This window comes from Harmonia axyridis, chromosome 1 (genome assembly GCF_914767665.1).
Source record: "Harmonia axyridis chromosome 1, icHarAxyr1.1, whole genome shotgun sequence".
Lineage (NCBI taxonomy): Eukaryota > Metazoa > Arthropoda > Insecta > Coleoptera > Coccinellidae > Harmonia > Harmonia axyridis.
In genome coordinates this window covers 42779461-42805213 of record NC_059501.1, presented here as the reverse complement: position 1 = coordinate 42805213, position 25753 = coordinate 42779461, and the positions used below count along the sequence as shown (strand labels likewise).

Below are 25753 nucleotides of genomic sequence, written 5' to 3'. Positions count from 1 at the left end.
AATTTACAAAATCATCACATGATGTTCAACATCTCGTATCTATAAACATTACGAGAAAAATAATATACCTAATGACTACACAGTAGAAAGGATGTTCCACTCTTTATTTATTTGCATTATTCATAACATTCTTCTTCTTCTAGTTCCATCTCCTATCGAAGGTTGGAAACCATCATAGCAATGCGGATTTTGTTGACCGCCGCTCTTTATTATTCTTTATAACATTAGGGAGCTCAATCTATACAATTAGAACATCATTTTGGGGTTGTCAGGGATAATAGAAAATATCGGTAGCAATAAATATTTGTTATCAATAGAAAATCGAATGACAATCATTTAGTATATAGAAAAACAAAAACACTTTTACTTTTTAATATCTTTGATTTTCAGCAATAAATCTAAATATTCTTGTTTTTTATTTCATCATTTATTGCGTTCAGGAGAGGCCATTTACGACCGCCGCAGATGCCCTTGACGTCATCGGTCTCGATAGACCAGATCATTATACCAGAAATCCCTTCTTGCTTGATGTATTTTATCTGAAACAAAATTGGAATATTCAGCGAAAATAAAATCAACATGTGGTACTTTTGGACAGTACAATAAATGATGATTATCGGTGTGTATGAATTGCTTCTATCTTTCTTCCTTATGCTATTTTTTTCAAAAGCTCAAGATGTAAACAATCATTCAAACAAGACAATTGGTGTTTAGTACCAGATGAGAGGGATACCTAAGCCAAGAAGATCTTGTATCGAGCGTAGGTGCAACTAAAGGGTTGTCGTGCATTTTCCAGTTTTAGTTCAATTCTGTCATTTCCATTACAGTCCACTCATTTTCCATTGAAGTGCTAACACACACATCATTATTCTTGTAATCTCGTTGTTTGGATTAAAAAGCATGTGTTAAGATTGAAAACTGCTGTTGTTAGATAACTAAAACAGGTCCTATTTTTTTGCACTTGTTCAAGAGAAATATCATTTCGTTTAGAGTCAAGACAAATTACCGCCTTAGGGAGAGATCCAATTTGCCGCCCTTTGCAGAAGTCTACTCTGCAGAATGCAAAAAATCAATATATACTAACTGTCGAAAAAACTGCAACATCCAAAAGAATCTGTTTAAATTTTATTATTTTTTCTTTGCTTAAACAAAGATAGTATAGTAAGGAGTAAATGATTAAATTTGGAAAAAAAATCGTGAAGGTTTTTTCATGTAAACAATTTTTGTTACTCAAATATTGTAGTCTTTTTTGCAAGTTTTTTAAATGTTATAACAAACCAGCTGTTCGAGGAGATCCCAAGTCAATGTTTAGTTGTTGTAAATGCCTAGAGAACGTGTACGCGGAATTTATCGCTAGTGAATTTGAAAGAGGTCGAATTGTTGTTCTACAGGGGTTGTCATTTCGAGAAATCGCTAACCGTACGAACCGAAATCCAACTACTCTTATGAGATGTTATCAAGAATGGTTTGATATTTTCCAAAATTTTGACATTGTTGATCCGATTGGTCGCTGTAGAAAATAAAAATGCAAGCAAAGTTTCAATCCGATCGGATCTGCAACCATGGAAATATTAGGTAGTTCTTTTTCACTATTCTCTGTGAGTTTTCCATGATTCTTTTAAAACGATTATGTCAACCGACTTTGCTTGAAAATGTTATTACACATGATTAATGCAACAAAATTTAACCAGTGATTGCAGAGACGAAATTAGCCGACCCGCGTTTTTCATTTTTGTTCAGTGGCATGCCATTTCGGAATTATAGCCTCCGGAATTTCACCTGAAAAGAAGTTCTTTCTTCCATATCTCAAGCCTCGGCTGTGCGAACTTCACGAAATCTGGTATAGAGGGGTTTTCAGTCATTCCTTATCTGCTACTGATATTCTTTCCTTCCGGAAGCCCTTCGGAGACCCTTATCTGATTGCTTTATTACCTTTGGGACCAAGTTTTCCAGATAACAAATTTGAATTTTCAAAAAATGTTGATATTTTCAAAAACAACAATCCATTTCCAAAATTTTTTGTCTCGCAAGGATTTCGAGAAAAATTCACAAAATGTGATCAGCGAATGACAGACTGGTAGCGCATAGATTTCAAAGTTATTATCGAACATTGCAACATTTTATCAACGAAATTATTACTTTTATTCGTTCTCAAATACTTATCATCAAATTATTCAATGAAATTATCATCAAGTCTTATTCTTTCAGAAAAATTATAACTTTTCCCGTTCAGCGAAGGTTCAATTCGACCTGATTCATCAGGAGTCCCAGTCAAAATTTTAATATTCTGATACATTGAAATTCTGAAAAACTTCACACAAGTGTTCCTTACGTAAGTGAGGACGATGATGATGACCAAACTCAAATTAGTACCGTAATCAAATAGTTGGAATTACTTCGGATTTTGTCGTTTGGCAAACTTATTTCATTGAAATTCCAAACATTTTCAAGAATTATTATTATTATTATAATTTGATTTGAATCAAGGACATGGTCCTGTGAGATTCAATATACATAAAGAGCATTACAGTCATACGAGCAGTTGGGCACAAGAGAAGTACATAGCAGTGTTTAACAGACATATAGAAACAACCAAAATATGTAGGAAAAGAAAAACAAACAAAAAATAAAGAACAATGATGAAAGCAAAGATATTCCAGCGTGATAAAAAAAAAACTAAATATCGTCATATCGATTTTTAAAACTGTTTTCAGATGGAGCATTCACAACACTAGGCGGAAGGGAATTCCAGTATTCAAAAACCCTATTGGGGAGGAAATTTCTCCTCGCAGTGGAATTGAATCGTTCCTTCTTCAGCTTCAGGTTGTGACCGCGCAACCGAGTATCACAGTTCAGTGAGAAAATGGAGCATAAATCAGCGTTGATGAAATTGTTAAGGATGCGGAAAGTCATAATGAGGTCGCCACGAAGCTTGCGCCGTTCGAAAGTGTCGAGGTTTGCGAAAGCAAGTCGCTGCTCGTACGAAGGCCTTACCCGGCCGAACGACATACGTGTGGCAGATCGCTGAACGGACTCCAGCAAATGACGATCGCGCACTAGCCCGGCACTCCACACTGGACCCGCAAACTCCAAAATTGGTCTGATGTAGGTTGTGTATAGTTTGACCGCCGTGGAGAATGACAACCGGGAGAAAGATTTACGCAGAAGGTACATGGATGAATTAGCCCGTCTGCACACCGAAGCTATAAGACTGGACCAGGTCAAATCACTCGTCACCATCACTCCCAAATCAACATGGGAATCGACACTCGATAGGGGGATATCATCAATTCTATACTGGAGTTTTGGGTTTGACCTGCCGATATGCAACACGACACACTTCGAAATATTTAAAGGGAGCAACCAGGTTCGACACCAGTTCCGCAACTCATCCAGATCACGTTGAAGTTGTAGAAAACCATTGCAGGGGTCAGCAAATATTTTGGCGTCATCAGCGAAGAAAGAACTCGGCGACCTCAGAAGGCAAGGGATGTCAACGGTGTACACCAGAAACAACAGTGGGCCAAGTACGGATCCCTGAGGAACACCACTCAAAACCGACTGACCAGACGAATAAGCGCCACCAACCCGAACACGAAAAGATCAACCGGTCAAAAATGCAGAAATCCAGCGGAGCAGCCTACCCCGAATACCGGAATGTTCAAGCTTCTATAAAAGTCTGCGGCGCGGCACACGGTCAAAAGCCTTAGAAAAGTCCAAATATATTACATCCACAGATCTTCCACAATCGATCTCAGCAGACCAGTCATTCACGCACTGTAACAGGTTAGTTATTACCGATCGACCAGGGTCGAATCCTTTATTTACAGTATCGTTTATTATACAATTTAAGTTAAGAAATAGTTAATTTAGTAGTTGCTCGAAGTTAACCGTCTTGTCAACGCATACCCGCAAACGTTTCAAAAATTTATCTCGTACTTTACTGAAAACGTCTGGTATTTGCCTGATTTCGTCGGCTACGCCTAAGATTCTTCCTTGTAGTTGTTCAAGAGTTATTATTGGTTCGGCATAAACGAGTTCCTTCAAGACTCCCCAGAAGAAAAAGTCCTTTGCGTTTAATTCCGGAGATCGTGGGAGCCATATTATGCCAGGGGAATTGTTGCCGATCCAACGTCCTGGGAAATTTTCGTTCAACCACTCAGTTACGATCTGTGCCCGATGTGGTGGAGCGCCATCGTGCATGAGCCACAAATTCTGTCTAATACCAAGGGGAACATCTTCCATGAGAATTGGTAATTGTTCTTTCAACGTATGGAGCATTTAGACGATTTCCTCCAATCTCCAACAATTCCTGCACAACAATTAACCGAAAATATTTCTTGAAATGGGTTTATCTCACCATGTGTGGATTTTCCATAGCCCAGTAATGGAGGTTATGTAAATTCATTATTCTATCCTTCGTAAAGGATAAAATACTTCAAAAAATCTGGATTCTGGTTAAAACGATTCAGAGTCCAAGTCCATTCATAGAAACTTGTTCTTCTTGGAAAGTCTTCAGGTTCCTTGAGTTCCTGAACTGGAAATGAAAGGGCTTTAGTACCTGTCGGTGGATGAACCTATGCACTAGTTTTTTCGAAATTCTGGGCTATCGTGATGAGCGTCTTATGCTTATTTTCGGATTTTCTTCAAATAGTTTCGAGATATTCTCTTCTTCTTGCATCGTAAGTGAAGAGCTTCTACCTGCATTTGGCCTCTTCACAGTAACTGACCCTGTTTCCATCAGCCGTCGGTGGATACTCGAAAAAATTTGGGGATGAGTAAGTCTTCGTTTCTTGCAGCATATAATCGACGAGCCAAGTATTTCCACGGGCCTCTCCGTAAATGAAATGAATTGAACTCTTTCTTCAACGGTATATCTTTCCATTCTCCCGAAACTGGCAGAAACAATAATCAGAATCTTCGAGTGGATTAATGGAATCTGGCGAATTTTTATTTTTACCAATGAAGTACGGACATACGCAACGTTTGGTTATCACGTTGAATTCCATAAGCACACAGTTTTTCATTCTATTTTTACACTTCATTGTTTACTTCGAATAAATTTTCCAATTTTTCTGAAAAAATCAGACTTGATGATAATTTCATTGAATGATTTGATGATAAGTATTTGATCACGAATAAAAGTAATAATTTCGTCGATAACGTGTTGCAATGTTCGATAATTACTTTGAAATCTATGCGCTACCAGTCTTTCATTCGCTGATCACATTATGTGATTTTTCTCGAAATCTGTTTGATGAAAAATTTGCAAGAGACAGAGAAGTTTAACAATGGATTGGTGTTTTTGAAAATATCAACATTTTTTGAAAATTCAAATTGGTTATCTAAAACACTTGGTCCCAAAGGTAATAGGGCACTCAGATAAGGTATCCGAAGGGCTTCCGGAAAGAAAAAATATCAATAGCAGATTAGACATGACTGAAAACCCCCCTATACCAAATTTCGTGAAGTTCGCACAGCCGAGGCCTGAGATATGGAAGAAAGAATTTAATTTCAGGTGAAATTCCGGAGGCTATATTTCCGAAATGGCATGCCACTGGACAAAAATGAAAAATACCGGTCGGCTAATTTCGTCTCTGCAATCTTGAAAAGTTGAATAGGATCTGTAACAACGGAATTATTGTGTAATTTTTTTTATACTATACTTAGTATTTCTGATTATACAGGGTGTCCCATAAGTGGCACGTCACAGTGACACCGGAGGTAGGTCAGCTAAAGAGGGACCTAACCAGCCTAACATGACCCCAGTAAAAGTTGCATGGTTTTCGAGTTATTACCAAATTACGTTTTTTAGTGAATTTTCACCTTTTTTAACATTGTCAGGGTCGGAATTCTGCTGGAAAGCTCTTGAAGCTTATTTTTTTTGTTGTAATGGAATCTTAAATAGTTATTTAAGATGACATGAGTATGATTCTGTCAAAAAGTTATGTGGATTTCCGTAAATTAATGGATAAATCTTGATTTCAATTGCTAGCAAAACGAGAACTTCGACTTTGGACACCTGCTGTGAAAAAAAAATCCTTGAAACAAAACGAGCAAGTAACATCAAAAAATTGGGCATTTTAGACAGATTTAGAAATGGTACAATACACGAATCTTATGCCCATAAAACTAGGTATTTTCATCATTTTACCGATGCCCTACTTAACTAAGTTGAAACTAGGAACCCCGCTATCAGGTAATTTTGCCGCTTGCTATGACATTACATTTGATAACGGGCTTTGTTATTATTTTTTAAAGTCACAATAAGGAAAAAGATGGATTAGGGGAAGCGAAAAAGGAATATTATTGAAAAAAAAGGGTAAATTTATTAAAAACAGACTTAACTTTCGATTATTTATTTAATTCTTAAATCTTACTTACAGTAAATGTTCAAACTGTTTCCCTCGGACTCTAATGCATAAATGACACCGTTTTATAAAATTACGATTCAATTTTTTTATTGGGGATGTTTAAAGGACAAAGTGTATGCAAAACCAATAAGAAGCGAGGAAGAATTGCGTGAACGCGTATTCGACGCAGCCCGGACCATATCAGAAATTAGTTCAAGAAAATTGAATCGTAATTTTATAAAACGGTGTCATTTATGCATTAGAGTCCGAGGGAAACAGTTTGAACATTTATTGTAAGTTAGATTTAAGAATTAAATAAATAATCGAAAGTTCCCACCCTTCCCAACCTGTCTCGCCCTAATAGGAGGTCACTACAAGCTATTTGGAAAAAGTCCACCTTTGGTTTTAGATGAATAATTGGATGAAAGTTGGATCACAAAAAGTTTTTGCAACGCATATATTCTGCTTTTCTATATTTAGGTACCTTCTCTCGAAGAGACTTCTCATTGTCAAATCCAGCCCACATGTTACCATCGGTCATATATGGAACTTTTTGTTCATCATCCCATCTTGTGGTTCCAGATTTATGAAGTTCACACAACTAAAAAAAAATGTATAAAATATTAAAAACCATTGAATGATAAAGAAATCAACTCAATTTTCAGAAAATGGAATTCTACTTTTTTATATCAATGTAGTTAGTGTCTGGTTTTCATGAGGCAGATAACTGAGTTAATGATTCAACAAATTTTCAAAATATGATATTTGAAATAACCCTTAAAACATCATTTCAACATAATGAAAGATGAGGGTATAGAAGATCCGGAATTTCTATATTTTTAACTATTCGATATTTCCAACCACGAATGGATACCTACTCGACGAACTCATAAAGAATACAACTAACAATTGACTCAACACAAATCATCCAATCAACCAAGTAGTTTGTCATCAAGTCGTCCACATAAATTTTCTAAAATTGAACTTGTCGAAAACATCTAATTCCTTTGTTTCCACAGTTCATTCTATAAGTCCATTTCATTCACTTACACCTCACAATTTAGCAAAAACTTTATTTGATTTCATTTATATTCAAATCTACATCACTCTAGGTCGTTCGAGGTTCTCTGATTAGAGATGTGAGTAGATATATGTGATACTTATATTTGATTTATTTGATGTTTAAACAATTTTCTTTTCAGTGAAGTGTCTATTCATTTATGATATTCACTATAATCAAAAAAACAATAATGCATTCTTCAGATAATTGAAATATTTTTCAGTATTCAGGGTTAGTCTTTGACTTGTACATATATTTCAACAGGAGATTTCTGAGGTCAATACAAGAAACACTTGTTTTCTTTACCATTTTTTCCGATTCGGCTCGATTGAAACAATTTCAACAATTGAAAACCCATAAAGGAACGTATTTTTTCGGCAACCGTCCGGGAAGTGCTCACTTCTCGGACGCTTTTTCTCTGAGAAAGTAGCATTTTCCGGCCTAGTCCAGAAAGTACGTACTTCCCGGATTAGGCCGGAAAATAATCACGTCGTTCGAGTCATTGTGAAAACGAAAATATTGGTAGGTATATTTTTAATAAATGCAGTTGATTATTACTTTAGCGACCTAGATAACGGCTGACAGTTCATATGAAATTAGTTGTCAAAAATTTGCATGTTTTTTTATCGCAATCGCAATAAAATATGGAAAGCAGCAGCGATAGTGTTATTCTACACGTTTGCCGAAAAAATATTGTACGCAACACGACCGAAAATGGTTTTTTTGGACTAACAGACTGGAATTTTGTCTATTCGTCCGAAAAAATCCTATTTTCCGGATTTGTTACGTAAATTACTATTTCAGACAGATCTCGCAAATAGTTTTACCGAAGGAAAAATGATTTTCGTAATGCTGTTTTTCATTGATGTGAAAAATCTTCTGCGAACACAAAATTCCATACACATCTTTAATTTTCTTCATTATAACCATTATATTCATTGAATATACCTGAAATTCGAAGAACCCAATTCTTGGAACTATTAATGAATATTTGATTTTTATGAAAAAGAAAAATTCTTCTCATATTTTCTTGAATATCACAAAAAAATTCGTCTCCATAGTCGCACGGTTTTAATGGTTTTACATCTTGCCAGACACATTGTAAGTCCGCTGTAGGTAGGAGCGCGAGTGCTTAGTCGATTGTTATCTTTTAAGATATCCATTAGACAACAAATTTTTTTTCCGATCATGACCATATTATATGGAATAAAAAATATTATTTCAGTATTATGAAACACAAAAAAAGTAATATTACATGTAAAAAATATTTTATCGTTTTAAAGTTTAGGGGTTACGGCTGGGGGGTAGTAACTCTCATAGGTGTGCGGCAATGGATGACGAGTTTTCTCAAGTTATCCTGAAAAAAATTTAACCAAATTGAGATTTGTATTTCAACGAATTGAAGGCATTATTTCACCTTCTTTTACTACCTGTCACCAAAAAAACCACAACCGGAACTCTATTGTCGCTACTCGTTTTTACCTGCGTAGGGAAAAATTCAGCTTTTATAAAACAACGAAGGTCTTTAATAATCAATTATTTCTTCTGAATACATGTTGAGACTCCCAAGTAGCAAAATTGATCACTAAAAGAACGAAATTATTTCATAATTATCGTAAAGTGCCGCATGAAAGAATAAAATAATTTTTTAATGTGTGTGAATACGACCATTTCATCATATAATGAAGGGATTTCTATAATGCTGTTGTATAGACGTTCTTACAACTAATATTATACGACAAATAAATAGTGTAAGTATATAAATTTTATAACAGTTGCATAACGTACTATAAAATTCCTATAAAATTATTATAAAACAGTGTTATACAAATTTTAATACGGTTGCATAGCTATTGTATTACTTTTAATAGCGGCGTTAAAAGATGGTTGTAAAGGAAGCTGTATAAATTGTTGCATTAAAGTTGCTTAAGAAAAGTAATAAAATTGTTGCTTTATGCAGAAGTAAAACATTACACAATAATTATAGAATTATTTTATAATCATCTTATAACTACAACAGTATTCTCTCTCATGAAGAGCTTATAGAATAAAAATGTAGTTCCCAGGAATAAATTTATGCCAAGTTCTGCGTTATAAAATCTATTCATTTCATCTATATATTAAAGAACATTATACACATAACACAATAAAAATTTACACGGGTTTTGTAGCAGGTTTCGTTTACAAAATGAATTCGGCAATATCTGAATGGAAACGAATAAGAAAAAGTGGTCATTTTGAAAGATCAGTAAAAAAGAAATACCATAAAAATAAAATACTTCAGAATTGCAGTACCCGTGATCAACCTCTAGTTGAAGTCGAATTTAACGAAGAGGCTAATCTAGAAGAAACAATAATTATAGCTTCAGCCAGCAGTGATAATACTGAGGAAAAATTCAAAGGAAATGAATACGAACATGATATGTCAAAAGGAAGCGTCGACATTAATAGTGCTGAGGAAGAAAACATGGACAACAAAAATTTGAGGCATTCTCTATCTGATATCGAAAAGAAGATTAAAATGGAAGAACAACTCAAGATGTGGGCAACGTCTTTCAATATCAATCATTCTGCATTCAGAGAGCTTTTCGTTATAGGGAACCTGGCTATTTCTAATCTTCTTCCTACAGATCCAAGGACATTCCTAACTACTCCCCAACAAGTTGAACTGGTAACACTTGAAAATGGAATGTATTGGCACAATGGTCTAGAATCCAACCTAATAATTTGCTTGGAAAAATATTCTCATATAGAATCTATTTCCTCGAATGTAAACATAGATGGGCTTCCAATATATAAAAGTTCAAATACGAATTTTGGCCCATTTTATGTACCATACACGAAATCCCAGAAGTTAAACCTTTTGTTATCGGAATCTATAGTGGCACTGGAAAACCTTCTGATATAAACAGTTATCTGCGAGATTTTGTGAGCGAGGCAAAACAAGTGCTTACGAATGGAATTTTTGTTGAGCGCCACAAAAAGAAAATTCAAGTAAAAATTCGATGTTTATTGCAGATTCTCCCGCGCGAGCTTTCATCAAAGGTGACTATTTTTTGACAATTTGTTTTAACATCAATTTTTATTCATTTTCAGGAGTAGCGAATTTTAATGCATATCATATCCAAATCCAATAATTCGAGGTTAGTTCACGCGTGGAAAGAATCTGTATGCAGAAGTTATTCGAAACGCAATATAACTAAATAATTGTTTACTTTTGTACGGTACGCATGTTAAGCGATACTTCTGTCCTATTATGTAGTTTGCAACCGCACTATAGGATAACACGCAAATCTAACGTGCAATGTTGCTAGTTTAGGCAGTAAGTAGCAATAACATACATAAAATTAGAAGCAATAAATAGGTGGACTATTCATTTTATTATGATACCTACATCTTGTAGTTCAAGATGTTCTAAATGCACCTATAATGTATGTTTTGGCAATTCTATTATGAAAAGTCTTCTATTTGATACCGATTGTCATAAGGGGGTTCATTGTAACTTTTAACTGTAAACTTGTATTGAAGGGAGTTTCGTCATATAATAAAACACTATATTGCGATAGATCCCCATATTTTAACTAAGAAAACAACTTCATTTCTATAATAACTGAATAATTTTAGCAAAAAATCTTCTTTACCCACATTTTATGCAGAACAGCGACGTGATATATTTTTTGCACACAATGTGGTAGACTACTTACTAAACTCACTTTTATATCAATATCAACTTTTATATTACATTCTACTTATTTTTTCTGTAAAAAACAAAATGCTGAGGGAAAATATTTCATATGAATTATTAAATCTGGCAACATTCAAAAGTGGTCAAGAATCAAACTGCAACTGACTCCTGAGATTGTCAAAAACAATTTTATGGCGCTGCATTGAACAACATAATAAAACTGTAATATCTTATAGTGCTCAGTAGGAAACAGAATTATTGTATAAGGTTTCCAATTTGTAGTCTACCATAGACGCCATATTTATCGAATGTTCGGATTATCAGAAACCACCGCCATTTTGAAAAAATCATATAGAAACGTAAAAAGATGAAATAAAAATAGATTTTTCAAAGAAATATAAAGATTTTCTTTCCGCTTTCACAACAGTCATAATATAAGTTGTTTTGAATTTAAAATTCAACAAATAAAACATAATTTTTATTTTTATTATTTTAATAATTTCAATAAAATGTATGCTAATATGAGGCGCATGAATTTTTTATCGAAAATATATATATATAATGTCAGAAAAGCTAGCTTCGCAAATCAATTTTGTCCCTGGGTTAGCAATGAAGGTCTTTAATATTTTCTATATGATAACCAACAGATACAATAATAACTCCATCACCCACCGCCATAATATTGCCTGATATTGGATCTAACATCTCTGTCATGACAACTTTTATGTACCTACCTAATAAAATATTCTTGTGACAATTCTATTCCGAATTTCAACAGTAGAAAACAAAATTATTGTATTAGCGATTCTGCTTGCATTATCAAATGCTTTCTTAGTAGTTCTATACAACAGTTTTATAGCAGTTCCTAAATAGTTTTGTAAATGGATTGTATAAGTTATCTTGAAGACATACTTATAGGACAGTTATATAATCATTATCCTATAATGGTTGTGTAGTGTACTAAAGGATGTCCTAAAAGCACTGAAGTGTTGTATAAACTGGGGCCCTTTTTGGTTGTAAAGATATTGTATAATGGTTTATAGTCACATTATAAGATTTTCACTGTTCTATAAGATATGCAGTATAGTAGTTCTTACAACCCTTATGAAATAAGTTTTGCTACTTGGGACTTTACTCACTTCTAAATAACCCAGTGTGCCCATATTGTCAGTATAAGGTCCCTTATCCCATGGTCCACTGGCTGCATCTCCTGGTGAATTTTGAGAAACATCTACCATCTTGAAAGTGTGTCCATAGAATCCAGCTCCAAGAGATAATTTCTCTGGCACAGCCCCTTTATTTCTCCAATTCCATAAACTAGCATTGCAGTTCAAAACAGTTTGCTGCCATGAACTTTCTGAAGAAGAGCCGTAAAGAGGAGCGTTTTGACCCAATTTGCCTGCATAGGCTCCATGGAAATCGTAGCTCATTACATTGATCAGGTCGAACACTCTGTAATGAGAGAGATATATAATAACGGCATTGAGCTCAGATATGGATTCCTTGTTAATAGATGCTTAAATCTTCATATAGTAAGAGTCTGTAAAAATTAATAATTCTTTATATTTTTTTCTATGGTTTATTTAAGAAAATGTGGCTTTAGAGTCTCTTACATCAATCGTATATATGGATTACAAAACCATTCAAGACAGTTTACATATGTCACGATCCTAGTAGTATGACGGATGGCACTACAGCGACTTAATTACTCCCAGTGGCGACAAGCGTGGTCTCGTTTTTGATTGGCTGAGCCTAAATATGGCGGCTCTTTGTTTTTCTCCAGTTACCTGATTTTTGGGATTTATTCAAAGTAATTAATTTTATTTAGTCACTGTAGTATTCTTCAGTTGGATAAATTCGTTCTATATACAAACAAATACTATCAAGCCCAATAACCTTGTTTTTGACGTGTTTCAGTTCAGTTCAGTCAATTGTATTGTTATGTTCTATGGTTCTAGGTCACAATTCGCCATTTTTAGGCTTGATTCGAACGAAATGTCGCCACGTTTAATTATTTATGTTTAATTAAGTCACTATAGATGGCACATACATGGAGCGACCCCTCTTGTTATTTAATTAAACTATTAAAATAGGTCTATTACGATCATATGTTGAATAATTGTCAACAAGTAACAGATTCCACTATGAACTCGAAATGGTTTTTTATATCAATTATTCATTCCACGAAATACACTAACTCAAATCGAAAGTTATTTTGATACATTAATAGGGAGGTTCATAGATAATAATGAAATCTAACGTATCTTCTTCATTTCAGATTTCACCTACATAATATACTTACATAAAAAAATGAAATGACGTCACAAATTGCAGAAACAAATCAAAATGAATTTTTTAAATCCCAGTAATCATAGCCCAGGCAAATTAGTGCTCTAGCTCATAAAAATTGCTCAAGAGCTGAAAATCGTTCTAACCTCTCTTGGGGTTCCTTAAAAACGGTTATCTGAGTTCGTGACGGTTTCTTGGTTGTGATTCAGATTTGAGAGCCGAAAAACTGCGAAATTTTCGCATTTTTCATTATTTCGCTTATAACTCGGAAAGTACGCATCTTACCTAAAATTTTCTTCTTTTCCTCTTCAAAGAACATTAAATTTGGCGTCTGATGGCGTTTGAGACATTAAAATCGATTGAGCCGTTAAGTTGAAATTGACCGTCAAAGATAAATGGTTTTTACAAACTCAGCTTAAAAGTTGACAACTTCCAACGTCTACGCGCTACGAACTCTTTCGGTTTGAAATTCATATCTCGGCACTAGAGTGAGTAAATTACAAATTTCAAGAAGCGTCTGATTCAGAATTAAAGCTCAGACCAGTTTGTTTCATGGCATTTTTCAATCGGTGCTGTCCTTTTCGACCTACAGGAGTTAGAAGTTGAGGATTGTCAACTTTCAAGCTGAGTTCGTAAAAATTATCTATCTTTGACGGTCAATTTTGGCTGAACTGCTCAACAGGGTCAAATGTTCCAAACGCGATCAGACGCTAAATTTAATGTTTTTTGAGGAATAAGAGGACAAAATTTTATGTAAGGTGCGTGCGAAGGGCTGAGCTACAGACGCGAGGCTATAGTGATTTTGCTCGAGGTTTGTATACTACTTTACTCATTTATCAATCACATCATCAATAATCACGTTTTCATAAAAATAATTCCTTGCATTGAGTTTCATTATGACATATTGTAAATTATTTCCAAGCTACTTGTGAGTTCGTTGCTAGTAAACATCAAAAGTTAATTCATTTGATCATAGATTGGAACTGAAAAAATGGCTATGGTCATACACAAGATAGATGACAATGGTGGCAATAATATGAACAGGTGAGGAAAGTGACACATTCTAGCTGGAAAAGTAACAATTTCGTGCCGGGAAAGTATGAAGTCTGCAATAATTCGCTTCCCGACTACTTTGACTGTTATAAATCCATAGATTAACTACCGATTGTAAGTAAATTTGTTAACGCTCAATCAGTTGGATCGCAAAACTTTCATATAATATACTCACTCATTCATTCCTTTCACATCGTATCCAGCATCTTCAGGATTATAAGCAACTGCTGTTGTGACTAATCTACCTTTAGGTTGAAAGCGATCTTTGAGAGCTTGGGCCATCTTCAGTAGTAGGGGCTGCAGAGAATAATTTATTTTATTTTTTTATCCAAAATCAGTTATCAATTAATTTTTTTTCGATCAACGATGGAAGTGTTGGTTGTCCCAAATTCGTTGTCTACTGATGAGATCTCTGAATCACTTTAAGCTAGAGAAAATGAATGGCACATTTTCGGGCTCAATTGTTGAAAGAATGCGGAACCACATAAATTCAACTGTTTTCAAGCTACAAGAGAAAATTGTAAAATGGGCTTAAATGAGAATTTCTCATAACTTCTTTATTACTGATGCTATAAACATGAAATAAAAACATTCTAAAGGTACTTCTATCAGTAGAATTCAGTGGTGTGATAATTTATTTTTTATGATTTAGATGTAGTCAATTTTCAAAAAAAAATTATAATTTCAAATAATTGATAGCTCCACTATAATAGCTAGAAATACTCAACAGAATAATTTAATTAATTGATCGTACAAAAATTGTTTGAAATGAATGAAAAATTTGATTGAGGGAATTTCACGAACTGCTGCTTACAGTTGAGCAATTACTTTATGCTTTCGATTCAAATCATTCAAGGATCATTTTCATGAATAGTCTCATCTTCATCTAAGTTCGCCATCTGATAATAAGTCGAATGAATCATTAGTTACCCAATTATACCATTATCCCTTATGAAATATATCAATATTTCGAATTTTCTTTTCAAGTTATTTCAATATTTTCTAATCTCAGTATCGAGTGATTTCAATATTTTACAAATATACCTATATACAAACATAGGAATCATATCGAGTTTATACGGTTTTATTGATAATATATGGAATGAAACGCTCAGTTGACGGCGGGCATCCTCTTTAAACAAAAAGCTTTTCCAAATGTTTCTAATATAATTATATTAAAACCAGTTCAGCCACCTATAACCTCCGTATGTTTACGTCACTAGAGAGTGACCAGTTCTTGTCTAGGAGGTATTGATATATCACACTGGAGAATGACCGCTAAATAATATTACTGTATTTGTGTTATTAAAAGTATATAAGTAAGACGAATTGATATATTTGGTCTTCTTACAGTATTCATTTGAAATATGTAATCGTAATCTCACCTAATATTACAATAATTTTCATCTTTCCCATTATCAGAAAACAAACCAAAGTTTGTTTCACCTATAATAATATTCTGCTCAACTAGAGCATTGGAGATCAATACAGATTTCAAACCTCTTCATCTGATGATAGATAGAGTAGCCTATTAGGTACCGGCAATGAAAGAACTTTCCCAGTGACGAGATGATAAAGAAAATGTATTGTTTGATGGAACAGCTCAACTAATTTCCTCTTCAAAAGCAATACTGACAATAGAATCTGATCACTCGTTTTCCCTTTAGTTCAATAACCGTTATCTCTGATATCGTCAGATTCGTAAATTGGTTACAAATATACTGCACCACAGTTAAGAAAGTTCAACTGACTGTTTCAAAAGTTTTCACCAATTTTTCAGATCTAAATGTTTATCCATGTATCTAACTCGTTCATTTGTCCATTTCTTCATAAGTTTCACAGGTGAAAATAAATTTTTGTATTTTTAGTACAAAATCAGTTCACTCAACAAATTGAAAAATTAAGTTCAGTAAATGTTAGCTTCTTCCAGAACATCAATCACATCCTGACAACGCCTTCGCATACTTTCGATCAGATTATTGAAGTAGCCTTGATCAGTTTCTCTCCAGAGTTGTGACAAAAGTAGTCTGAGTGCTTGAAGGATATGTGGAGGTGTTTTATAAGAATCCAAAGTTCTTTGTAGCTGATCGCAAGCGTGTTCAATGAGATTGAGGTCTGCTGACCAGGAAACAGGGCCAAATATGGAATAACATGAATTTCTAGAGCTTAATTTACAATTCTTGCAAGATGGGGTAGCACATTATTGTTCAAAAATAAGAAATTTGGCCAATAACAGCATGAAACAAAGGAATAATAATGTCAATCACTTGGTTTATGTGAATATGCGCATTCGTGTTAGCATCAAACACAAACAATTCTGTACGTCTATTGAAACAAATGCCTTCCCAAATAGTACTGTACCATCTCTGAAAGGATGAACTTCCTGAACAGATTTTTGGTCACCAGAGTATCACCGACTATCCGAAAACCGTATATATCTCGACTCATCTTTTAACAATAGAGACAGACCTCCATTGATCGTTCCAATTGACGAGCTTATTAGCCCATTCCAATCAAAGTCGCATATTATGATTTGAATTTAGAAGTCTTCGACGAACTATTTCAATCGAAATGAAAACACCAGAAGCGACGAATAGACAAAGGCTCTCTACTTGTAGACATAGTCAGAAACCGATCTTATGCAGGAGTGTTAGGTCTTGGGCGTTTATTTCTTGATCTTTCAGTCACGTTTTCAGTTTATCGAAATCCTTGGATGAGTCGGAAAACTCAGTTTTCACTCGCAACATTCATCATGTTACGTCAGACCTCTATCATACCAATAGCTTCATCCGCACGAAGATAACGTATGGGCATTATTGGAAAAAAGTTTTCAGATTCTAAAAACCTAAAAAAAACTAATTCAAAATTTCTAGAAACGCAAACGTAAAGAATTTTCCTGAACATGAAAAAAAGTGTCATACGAGGATGAAAAAAAACATTCATATGTAAGAGAATAAGTATTTGGATTCCCATAAATGAACATTTCTTTAACTTTTGTGGAGCAGTATATGCTTCGTACTCCCAATGCATCTGATAACAGGGGGCCGGGACGTGCTAGATTTTTTGCAGTTCGTACACTCCATATTATCTCCAGGTATTCTATCTTATCGCCGACATCGATTAACTGGTGTTGGCCTCAGAACTCCGGAACTATCCAAATTGATTATAGTCCAGTCATCTTTATAAAAAGGAGGTACTAATCTCGGAATTTGAGATACCTAGCTATCAACTCGTATGAACTTATATTTTGACATCCCAAAAGTGGTCTCAAAATCTACATATGATAGGGTGTCCGCGACTTCTGAAATCTAAGGTCAAAGGTCACAAAGGTTTCTATTTACATGTTTTACCATTCTCTCGTTTTCTATGAGTTTTAGCTATTTGTTGTTTTTATCAATGTAAAATATCCTACAACATTTGTTTCAAAACTTTTCCTATACCTATACGTTAAATCGTTTTGGAGATAGAGGAGTTCATTAATTTTGGATAAATAAACAAATAATTATTAGTTGGTGTGTACGTGTTACCACCCTTTTCAACTGGTGAAGTTTATTTTGATTTTCTTCAAAATATTTAATCAATTTTGTTTGATGTAGCTGTTGATGTGTCGGAGACATGTATTTTCAACACGATGGGGCTGTACTAAATTTCAAGGCCATTGTGAAGAATTTTTTGAACGAAAATTTTCTGAATTGTTGGAAAGGTAAGGATGGACCTCATAACTAGCCTTCAAGGAGCCCTGACTTGAATCCTATCAATTATTTTGTTTGGAGTTATTCAAAATCAGGAGTGTACTTGACACGAATAAACTATAGAACCACTTCAGAGAATCGAGGACGCTTGCGGCAAATTTAAAATAATCGATAAATGATAAGAAAATCAAGAATTTTTCAGGTTGAGCACTGAAATGCATTCAGTAGAATTGAGCAATAATATGTGAAACTTCTCTCTCTGTATCAAAAGCTTTTTTATAGCTTTTTATTAAGATGTTATATGTTTCTTAGAACTCATTTTATTCTTTATTTCCAATTAAGATATTCGATGTATACATTTAATCCTCAATGTTTTCATTGAGAAGATTTCATCAAAGTCCTCTGCGAACCTCTGCATTTCGTTGTGTTTCAATTTTGTGGCCAAAAGAATTCAATAAAATTAGTAAAATTAATAAATACCAAAGGAAATTTCTTTCTTTCTTTAAATTTTTGTTTTCGTGTTGTCTGAATATTCAGGTTGGACTTGACTATTTGAATATTGAAATCGCATGCGGAAGTTCGAGAAAAACCTTGCTTCCTTTAGTTATTCCTCCTTTATTTGAATATCCTATCAAATTCATTTTCATATACAGGATATTATTTTGGGTTGAATATTAGTTTTTAATTTTTCCTAGGCCGGACCCGAAAAATAAATTCAGTTGCTATGTCTGTATGAAGTAGTTGTTGGATGGAATGAACGTACCGAATATCATGAAAATAATCTGGTTCGGAAGTTATGGGTAAATGAAGAAATTGACGAAATCAAAAAACACTCTGTATCTTGATTATAAAGAGAGATAGACCCTTCAAATATCCTCTATCTACCTTTACTTTTTGCCCATTTACCAATGAATCACCCCTATATAAAATTTTTTTTCAAAAATGTATGGAATAATGATTTTTCAATGAGAACATCACTTAAGAATTTTTCTTTTATTTATATCAGAAGTTATAAGTATGAATGACATTAGCATTGAAATGAATTCCAAATATTTTCCTCAACAATACTATAACTACAAGGCAGATGAGTTTCATTATATAAATTGATATTAAATCAAAATAGAAATACACTATAATGTGATAGTTGATGGAAATTTTCAATAATTAAATATAAATCAATTTTTAACAAACCTTATTTAGCCTGGGATTACCGGTTGACCGAAAATGATGCTCTATCCACTCCCTATCTCGAAAACAATTCTATGTATGGAAAAATTTCCCAAACAAAAGTTATAGGGAATTTTATCTTTTGCAATATTGATAATAACAATTGTTGACCTTAGATTTCAATAATTGCGGACACCCTTCGATATGTAGCTTTTGGAAAAACTTTAAGGATGTGAAAATACAAGTTTCTACAACTTCGGAAGTTGAGTAGTCTATTGACTGACTGGACTTTTAACTTTTCGACACTATATTCACCTTCGCACTGCTGGATACACAACAATTTCTCCGACTTCCACTTGTGCACACTGAGAGAAATTCTTATTTTTTCATTGATAAAACACTTATTTGAACGATTGTTTATTCACAACTACCTATTGCACCAACTTCATTTTTGATATATTAATTAATTGATAAATTATGCATTCACAAATAGGTATTCGTTAATAGCGAATAGAATATTTGTTTATAAGGTATTTTAGGTATTTGATAATATTTAATATATTTCGATAAAAATAATTTATATGAAGTTATGTTATCTACACACATAAGTTCATTCTCAACAAATTTGCAACTTCCAATTAAAGAACATTCGCTATTTATTTTATTTTTTATTTATTTATTCATTCAATAATTGCATATTTCACAGTCAATTACAAAATGGGAAAATAAATATACAAAAAGGGGAAACCTGGAAATTATACACTGAAAATAAAGAAAATATTAGAACCTTGAATAAAATGGAGCCAGGCTTGAACGAAAAAACTAATTGAAAAAAAAAAAGCTCACAACCAACTACCCAGAAAAATATTTAGTTATTTAGTAAATATTGAAATTGAATAAATATAAAATAAAATTAATGCCATTTATTAATTATTTATCGATAATATATTAACACTCAGCTATATTCATTTCAATCAAATGCATATTTATTAAGCATTATTGAATGAAATTATTCGTAAATAAATATAACATGATATTGAATAATGATTAATGGTGGAAATTCAAATAAATTATGTGTTTCCATTAAATAAATATTCATTTGTCCATATGGTCAATAAATGATTCATTAAGTGTAATGCATTTTAGCAGCCCAATAACTATCTTACTTCAATCCGTCATCAATACTAAGACAACAATTAAAACCTAAAAAGGATAAGGATTTTTTGAGGGAACAAATACCTAACTACCTACTTACTGAAAACAGGTCCAGATCTCGAACATATACAGTGCGCGTGAAAATTATGGGAACAAATTCATTTTCTCAGAACAAAATATTTGGCAACAAAAACCTGAAACGGGTTAATTTTTGTTTCACTTTTACCAAATTTGTATGCATTTTTGTTGAACTCTAGGCCATCCCCATCAACCCTCTAATTTTTTTTAATAGGGAAAGTGGGTCATGTGGTACTTTTTTGGCAAGGTCTTTGTATCTTATTTACTGGCGTGCAGAAATTTTCAAGAAAAAAAATTTTTTTTTGAAGAATTAGTAAGTTCAAAGAGGTTTTCAGTATGTGCACTTTGTCATGGCTCATTTACTTTGAGACGATGATACCTGATGAAATTTGTCACCAAATGAAAGTCGACCATCACAGTTTTATTCATGCTCAACTTTCAACCCTCTCACTTGAAAAATTATGTGTCAAGCGTTTTAATTATTGAATCCAGAACGATGGTGGTCATTCTAGACATTTAATTTAACTTATCTTGTAATGCACAATGATTCTTCAGATTGTACTTCAATGCCGAAATAAATTTCCAGTGTTACTCCATTTTTTATCTCGTCTCGTCTCAATGTAAATGAGCCATGATAAAGTGCACATACTGAAAACCGCTTCGAACTAACTAATTTTTAAACAAACATTTTTCTTGAAAATTTCTGCATGCCTGTAAAGAAGATACAAAGACCTTGCCAAAGAAGTCCTACATGACCCACTTTTTCTATTCAAGAAATTTAGAGGGTTGATGGAGATGGCGGAGTACAACAAAAATCCTACAAAAATGCATAAGAATTTGATAAAAGTGAAACAAAATTTGACCTGTTTCAGGATTTTGTTGCCAAATATTTTTCTTTGAGGAAATCTGTTCCATAATTTTGACGCGGACTGTATACATTCCTGGTACGTCCAGTTTGGCTAGTATCTGTACGTCCCTAAACGCTCTGAAAAAGTTTGGGACGTACCCAGAATGTAGTTTAGGTCCCAGCTGTGCGTTTTCAGTAAGTTTTGCGGACATACTAGTCAACTAGTGTTATATAGAAACCTACTATCCAATTTGTAAGAGGTGATATTTCAGCTCACCGACAAACTTTGGCATATGAAAGGTGATTTAAAAAAATAACTTTAAGGAAACATATATCCGATTTCAATTATTCAAGGAAATAAATGGATTCATTGTTGAATTTCCTCATGTCCATTTCAAATCATCTCCTTTCATTATGAGAGATTCTGAATTTCAAATTCAAAAAACGCTTTTCTTGTGAATGTGTTTACAATTTCGATTCTATACAGAATAAGTATTCAAGAGAAATATTTGATATTCTCACCTTGTCATAGGGGTATTCCCAATCGATATCTATACCATCGAAGTTGTACTTGTCCAAAAACTCCTCACTACTTTTCACGAAGTTGGCCAGTTTGGTTTCATCAGCAGCAATAGCAGCAAAAACATAGGGCGCTGCAGAAGCGCCACCAACACTGAATAGGAGTTTGAGATTTGGATTTATTTTTTTGAGGTCCGAAACTTTCTGAATATTACCTGCATGGAAAAAATTATTGATCTTTAGATTCAAATCCACGATAGGTTTAGTTAGGACAACGTCAATTATTATGATTGGCTAATTATTCGAAGAACAAAATTTTAATATTCATTGAAATTCTTCAAATGAGTAAGGACAATTGATATTTTCGTTATGTTTTCTGATCTTACACCATTCGATAGCCGCACGTCAAGTTAAAGAATGGGAAAATAGTTACAGAAACAATAGTCCATAACTAAAGACTCATATTTAATTCATATATTGAAGAATACAAAATTGAGGATATTTAGAATAAGGAATTTTCTCATGGAAACAGAAAAAATTGCTCTAAACATCATTTATACCTTTTCGCACAAGTGCGAAAGACTCATTTTTTCCAAAAGGGGAAGTTCACAAACTGAAGGGTGTGTTGAGTCAAATTTCTCACAATGGTGATTTCTTCTATTCGATTCCTCGCGGATGATACGCAGTTGATTTATGGCCTGAAAGTTTTCAGGCAGTTGGGCCGAGACAGTTGTCTGCGATTTAAAACAGATTGATAAATACACTGCTATTCATAATCTACTCATAAATCCGTCAAAATCAAAGTGAATTGTGGTTTGTGGGAAAAAACTTAGAGAATATATAAAAGCAATGTGTGGTCTTAGAAAGTTTGACCACATTTCCATTTAGTCTTTTCGACTCTTGTAGTCAAGGTTGTCACTACTTCATCCCCTCAGTAGATACTGAGGCGTAGAAGTAGTGACAAGATAAACTTATTGAATTTGTATTGAGGTCAGGTGTAAGAATAGCTTGAAGCTGAACTTCGACTTATCAGATGTACCAATTATGTAAAAAAAAAAAGTTGTTATTAATATTTCACCTAATTTGACGTCCAATTCTTCATCGAGATAAGATAATTTTCCATCATCTTCTGGATTAAGACTCAAGAATGCATAAAATATGTGGGTACATAAATTGGGATCTAAATCGTCCCCAGAAACTTTGGCATGATCAGGTCTTTCTGCTGCCCAAGAAGCATAATAGCAATAAACGTTGACTGAAAATAAATTGATAGTATTAGGAATAATCTGGACTATGTTCTAAAAACTATGTACATATAATGAAATCTTATATTATATTTTTTCAATATTAAATGTTCGGAGGAAACCCAATCCTTTCAGAACACCTTTTATGTTAATAGAGTGGCTGAATACGAATTTTAGGTTTGAACATTTTCTCCAGATCTTTATTTCTTCACAACTTCTTTCCGTTTCATGCCTTCATTTTTTCACAATAATTGTTTATAATGTGAAATTTTTACATTTTCTGTTTTTTTACGATCATCTCTTCTACGACTACAGTCAATTAACACTATTCGAAAGGTTTTGTGATATAATAACATTTGAAGCTTGTTTAATTTGTCAATTTTTGACCAATTTTTAAATCTTCTTTTTGTTGTCGTTTCATCGGAATTATACAAGTTTGCGTATGCGTTTGTTTCATGCGCCTTTATGATCAGTCGGATTTATTCATTGATGAGAAAATTGTGCTAGTAAAAATTGCCAATTAGAATCTTAATTAATTAACTGAAAGAAACAGTTTGACATCATGCCCCCAGCACGAAGTGCAACATCTGTTGGGGGAGCTAGCAGGTCTCCCTCAAAGGTAGTAGCCCCTAGATCAACAAACGGAAGCACCGTTAGACAAAGGAAAACAATCACCACAACTGCTGCTCGCAGCAGAAACACAGGAGCAGATACTGGTGGTATGTGGAGGTTTTACACAGATGATTCTCCCGGAATCAAAGTAGGACCAGTCCAATACCTCCTGTAGTCTAGGAGGTATTGACCAGTCCCAGTTCTAGTTATGTCCCTTCTCTTCATAGCCTCAGTATTTATGTTACATATCTGGGGAGAATACACTAGGTCATAGTTATTTAAAATAAATATCATTCCTCCTTCAAAATCATTATTTAAATGGCATTTTTAGGTATGAGTTAGCATTATAGATTTTCTATTGTTATGAAAACAAAAAAGTGAATATTTCCGAACGAAAACGGAAAAATTTATGAAATTTTGAAGGTAAGTGCAATAGCGCAAAATACATCTGATGTAAATTTTTTTGTTGATAATATACTTCCGGTTGAACTGGAAATCCCTTAACTTCTTTGATTTATTTGAGATCTCCTGTATATCTTTGCAGATGTTGAAAAATCTTGGGATTTCGAATGCTCAAATACTGGGTTTAGTGTGAAGAATCTTATAAAAACGAGGAATAACTTACTATTACTTCTAAAATAGCTAAATTTATTTACTGCAGACTAACGAGAACAATGTTTTAAACAAAATTAAATTGAATTTCCACAATGCCCGCTGTTCACCTCCTGACAATGTGCCATTCTACTAACAAATTCTTATGTCACTCTTTCCAAGACTTCTCCAGATCACATTCATCAATAATTATCCGCCCGATTATTCCTCGTGTACATATATTTTGTACACTAAACCTAATTCGTGCACATTACAAATCCCAAGCTCTTTCAACATCTGCAAAGATTGACAGGAGGTCACATATAAATTAAAAAAATTGAGGTATTTCCGGTTCAACCAGAAGTATATTATCAACAGAAAATTGTACATCAGATGCATTTTGCGTTATTGCAAATACCTGCAAAATTTCATAAATATTATCCTTTTCGTTCAAAAGATATTTACTTGGTTCCATACTTGATCGATGAACCGGCGAATCGTATCAGGTAAGTATACGACAGGTCTCAGTCGCAGTAAAGCGTGAGTTCGACGCATCCAGAAACTAGAGATATTATAATCAAATGCTGGAGAAATTATACACAAGAAGAATGAGTGTTGATTAAACGAAACTACTATCAATCCGGAAACCAAAGAGTTTAATCAACTCACTTATAGTATCAACTTACCAGCTTCGGATTGTCTCAGTAAAAATCCGCATGAGAATATAACCACGAACAAAAAAATTATACTCGATGACTTCATCACGGAAGCAAAAAAGCGAAAAAAAAAATCAGATCGAAATTGATATCCAGAAGACTATAGCCCTCTTATATAATAGAATTCATATCAGATATGTTATCGAGAATAATAGTTATGTTTTAATCTTGAAAAAAAACTCCATATTTAATACAATGAGTTTTTACGAGTATTTGCTCCTATCTGTCAGATATCTTAAGTCAGATGAAATGAATGAATGAATATACTAATTAATTGATAATTGACACTTTGCGTTGATTTCAATTTTCATTATAAATTGCGCGTTTCATTACAGTGTAACTTCGTCAGATGTATTCAAACAATTCGAATAAAGGATTTCAGTAATGATGATGAACTGAATAACTCTAGTCATTCATTGAATTCCTGATATGCCTCACACGATTTGTAAACAGTACTCGCATAAAAACCTTGGCCTCTAAGTATCTCGGTTCCACTACTTAATCTTTGCTTCAGTGAGTTACCCTCAGGTTCTAAGTCCTAGATCTTCTTCAGTGCATTTATCAGCCCAATATCCTTCCTTTCCCAACATTTCGAGCATTTTATGATCGGTTTCCTCTCCTTGATATGAGCTACAGAAAGGCCGACCTTGATCTTTCTCATTTCTATAATATTTTTTGCATTTTTGGGGCTG

At 33.7% G+C, this 25753-nt stretch overlaps 1 protein-coding gene across 1 annotated transcript; it reads right to left on the bottom strand.

The window, feature by feature from the left end:
• Positions 1-357: 357 nt before the first annotated feature.
• LOC123670817 (acidic mammalian chitinase-like) lies at positions 358-25177 on the bottom strand. Its single transcript, XM_045604379.1, has 7 exons — positions 25032-25177; positions 22977-23153; positions 21902-22113; positions 14616-14737; positions 12238-12550; positions 6838-6954; positions 358-539 (listed from the first exon to the last, which is right to left on the bottom strand). The coding sequence occupies exons 1-7, from the start codon at positions 25105-25107 to the stop codon at positions 399-401; spliced, it is 1158 nt and encodes a 385-aa protein (XP_045460335.1). The 5' UTR covers positions 25108-25177; the 3' UTR covers positions 358-398.
• Positions 25178-25753: the final 576 nt, after the last annotated feature.

Bases quoted from the DNA above. Each gene is read 5' to 3' on its own strand.
- LOC123670817 (XM_045604379.1), bottom strand. From the start codon at position 25,107: ATGAAGTCATCGAGTATAATTTTTTTGTTCGTGGTTATATTCTCATGC. The intron at 14,738-21,901 runs GTGAGAATATCA...TATTCTCTGCAG, and splicing joins GGGAATACCCCTATGACAAG to CCCCTACTACTGAAGATGGC. The intron at 12,551-14,615 runs GTGAGTATATTA...CTCTCATTACAG, and splicing joins GATGTGAAAGGAATGAATGA to AGTGTTCGACCTGATCAATG.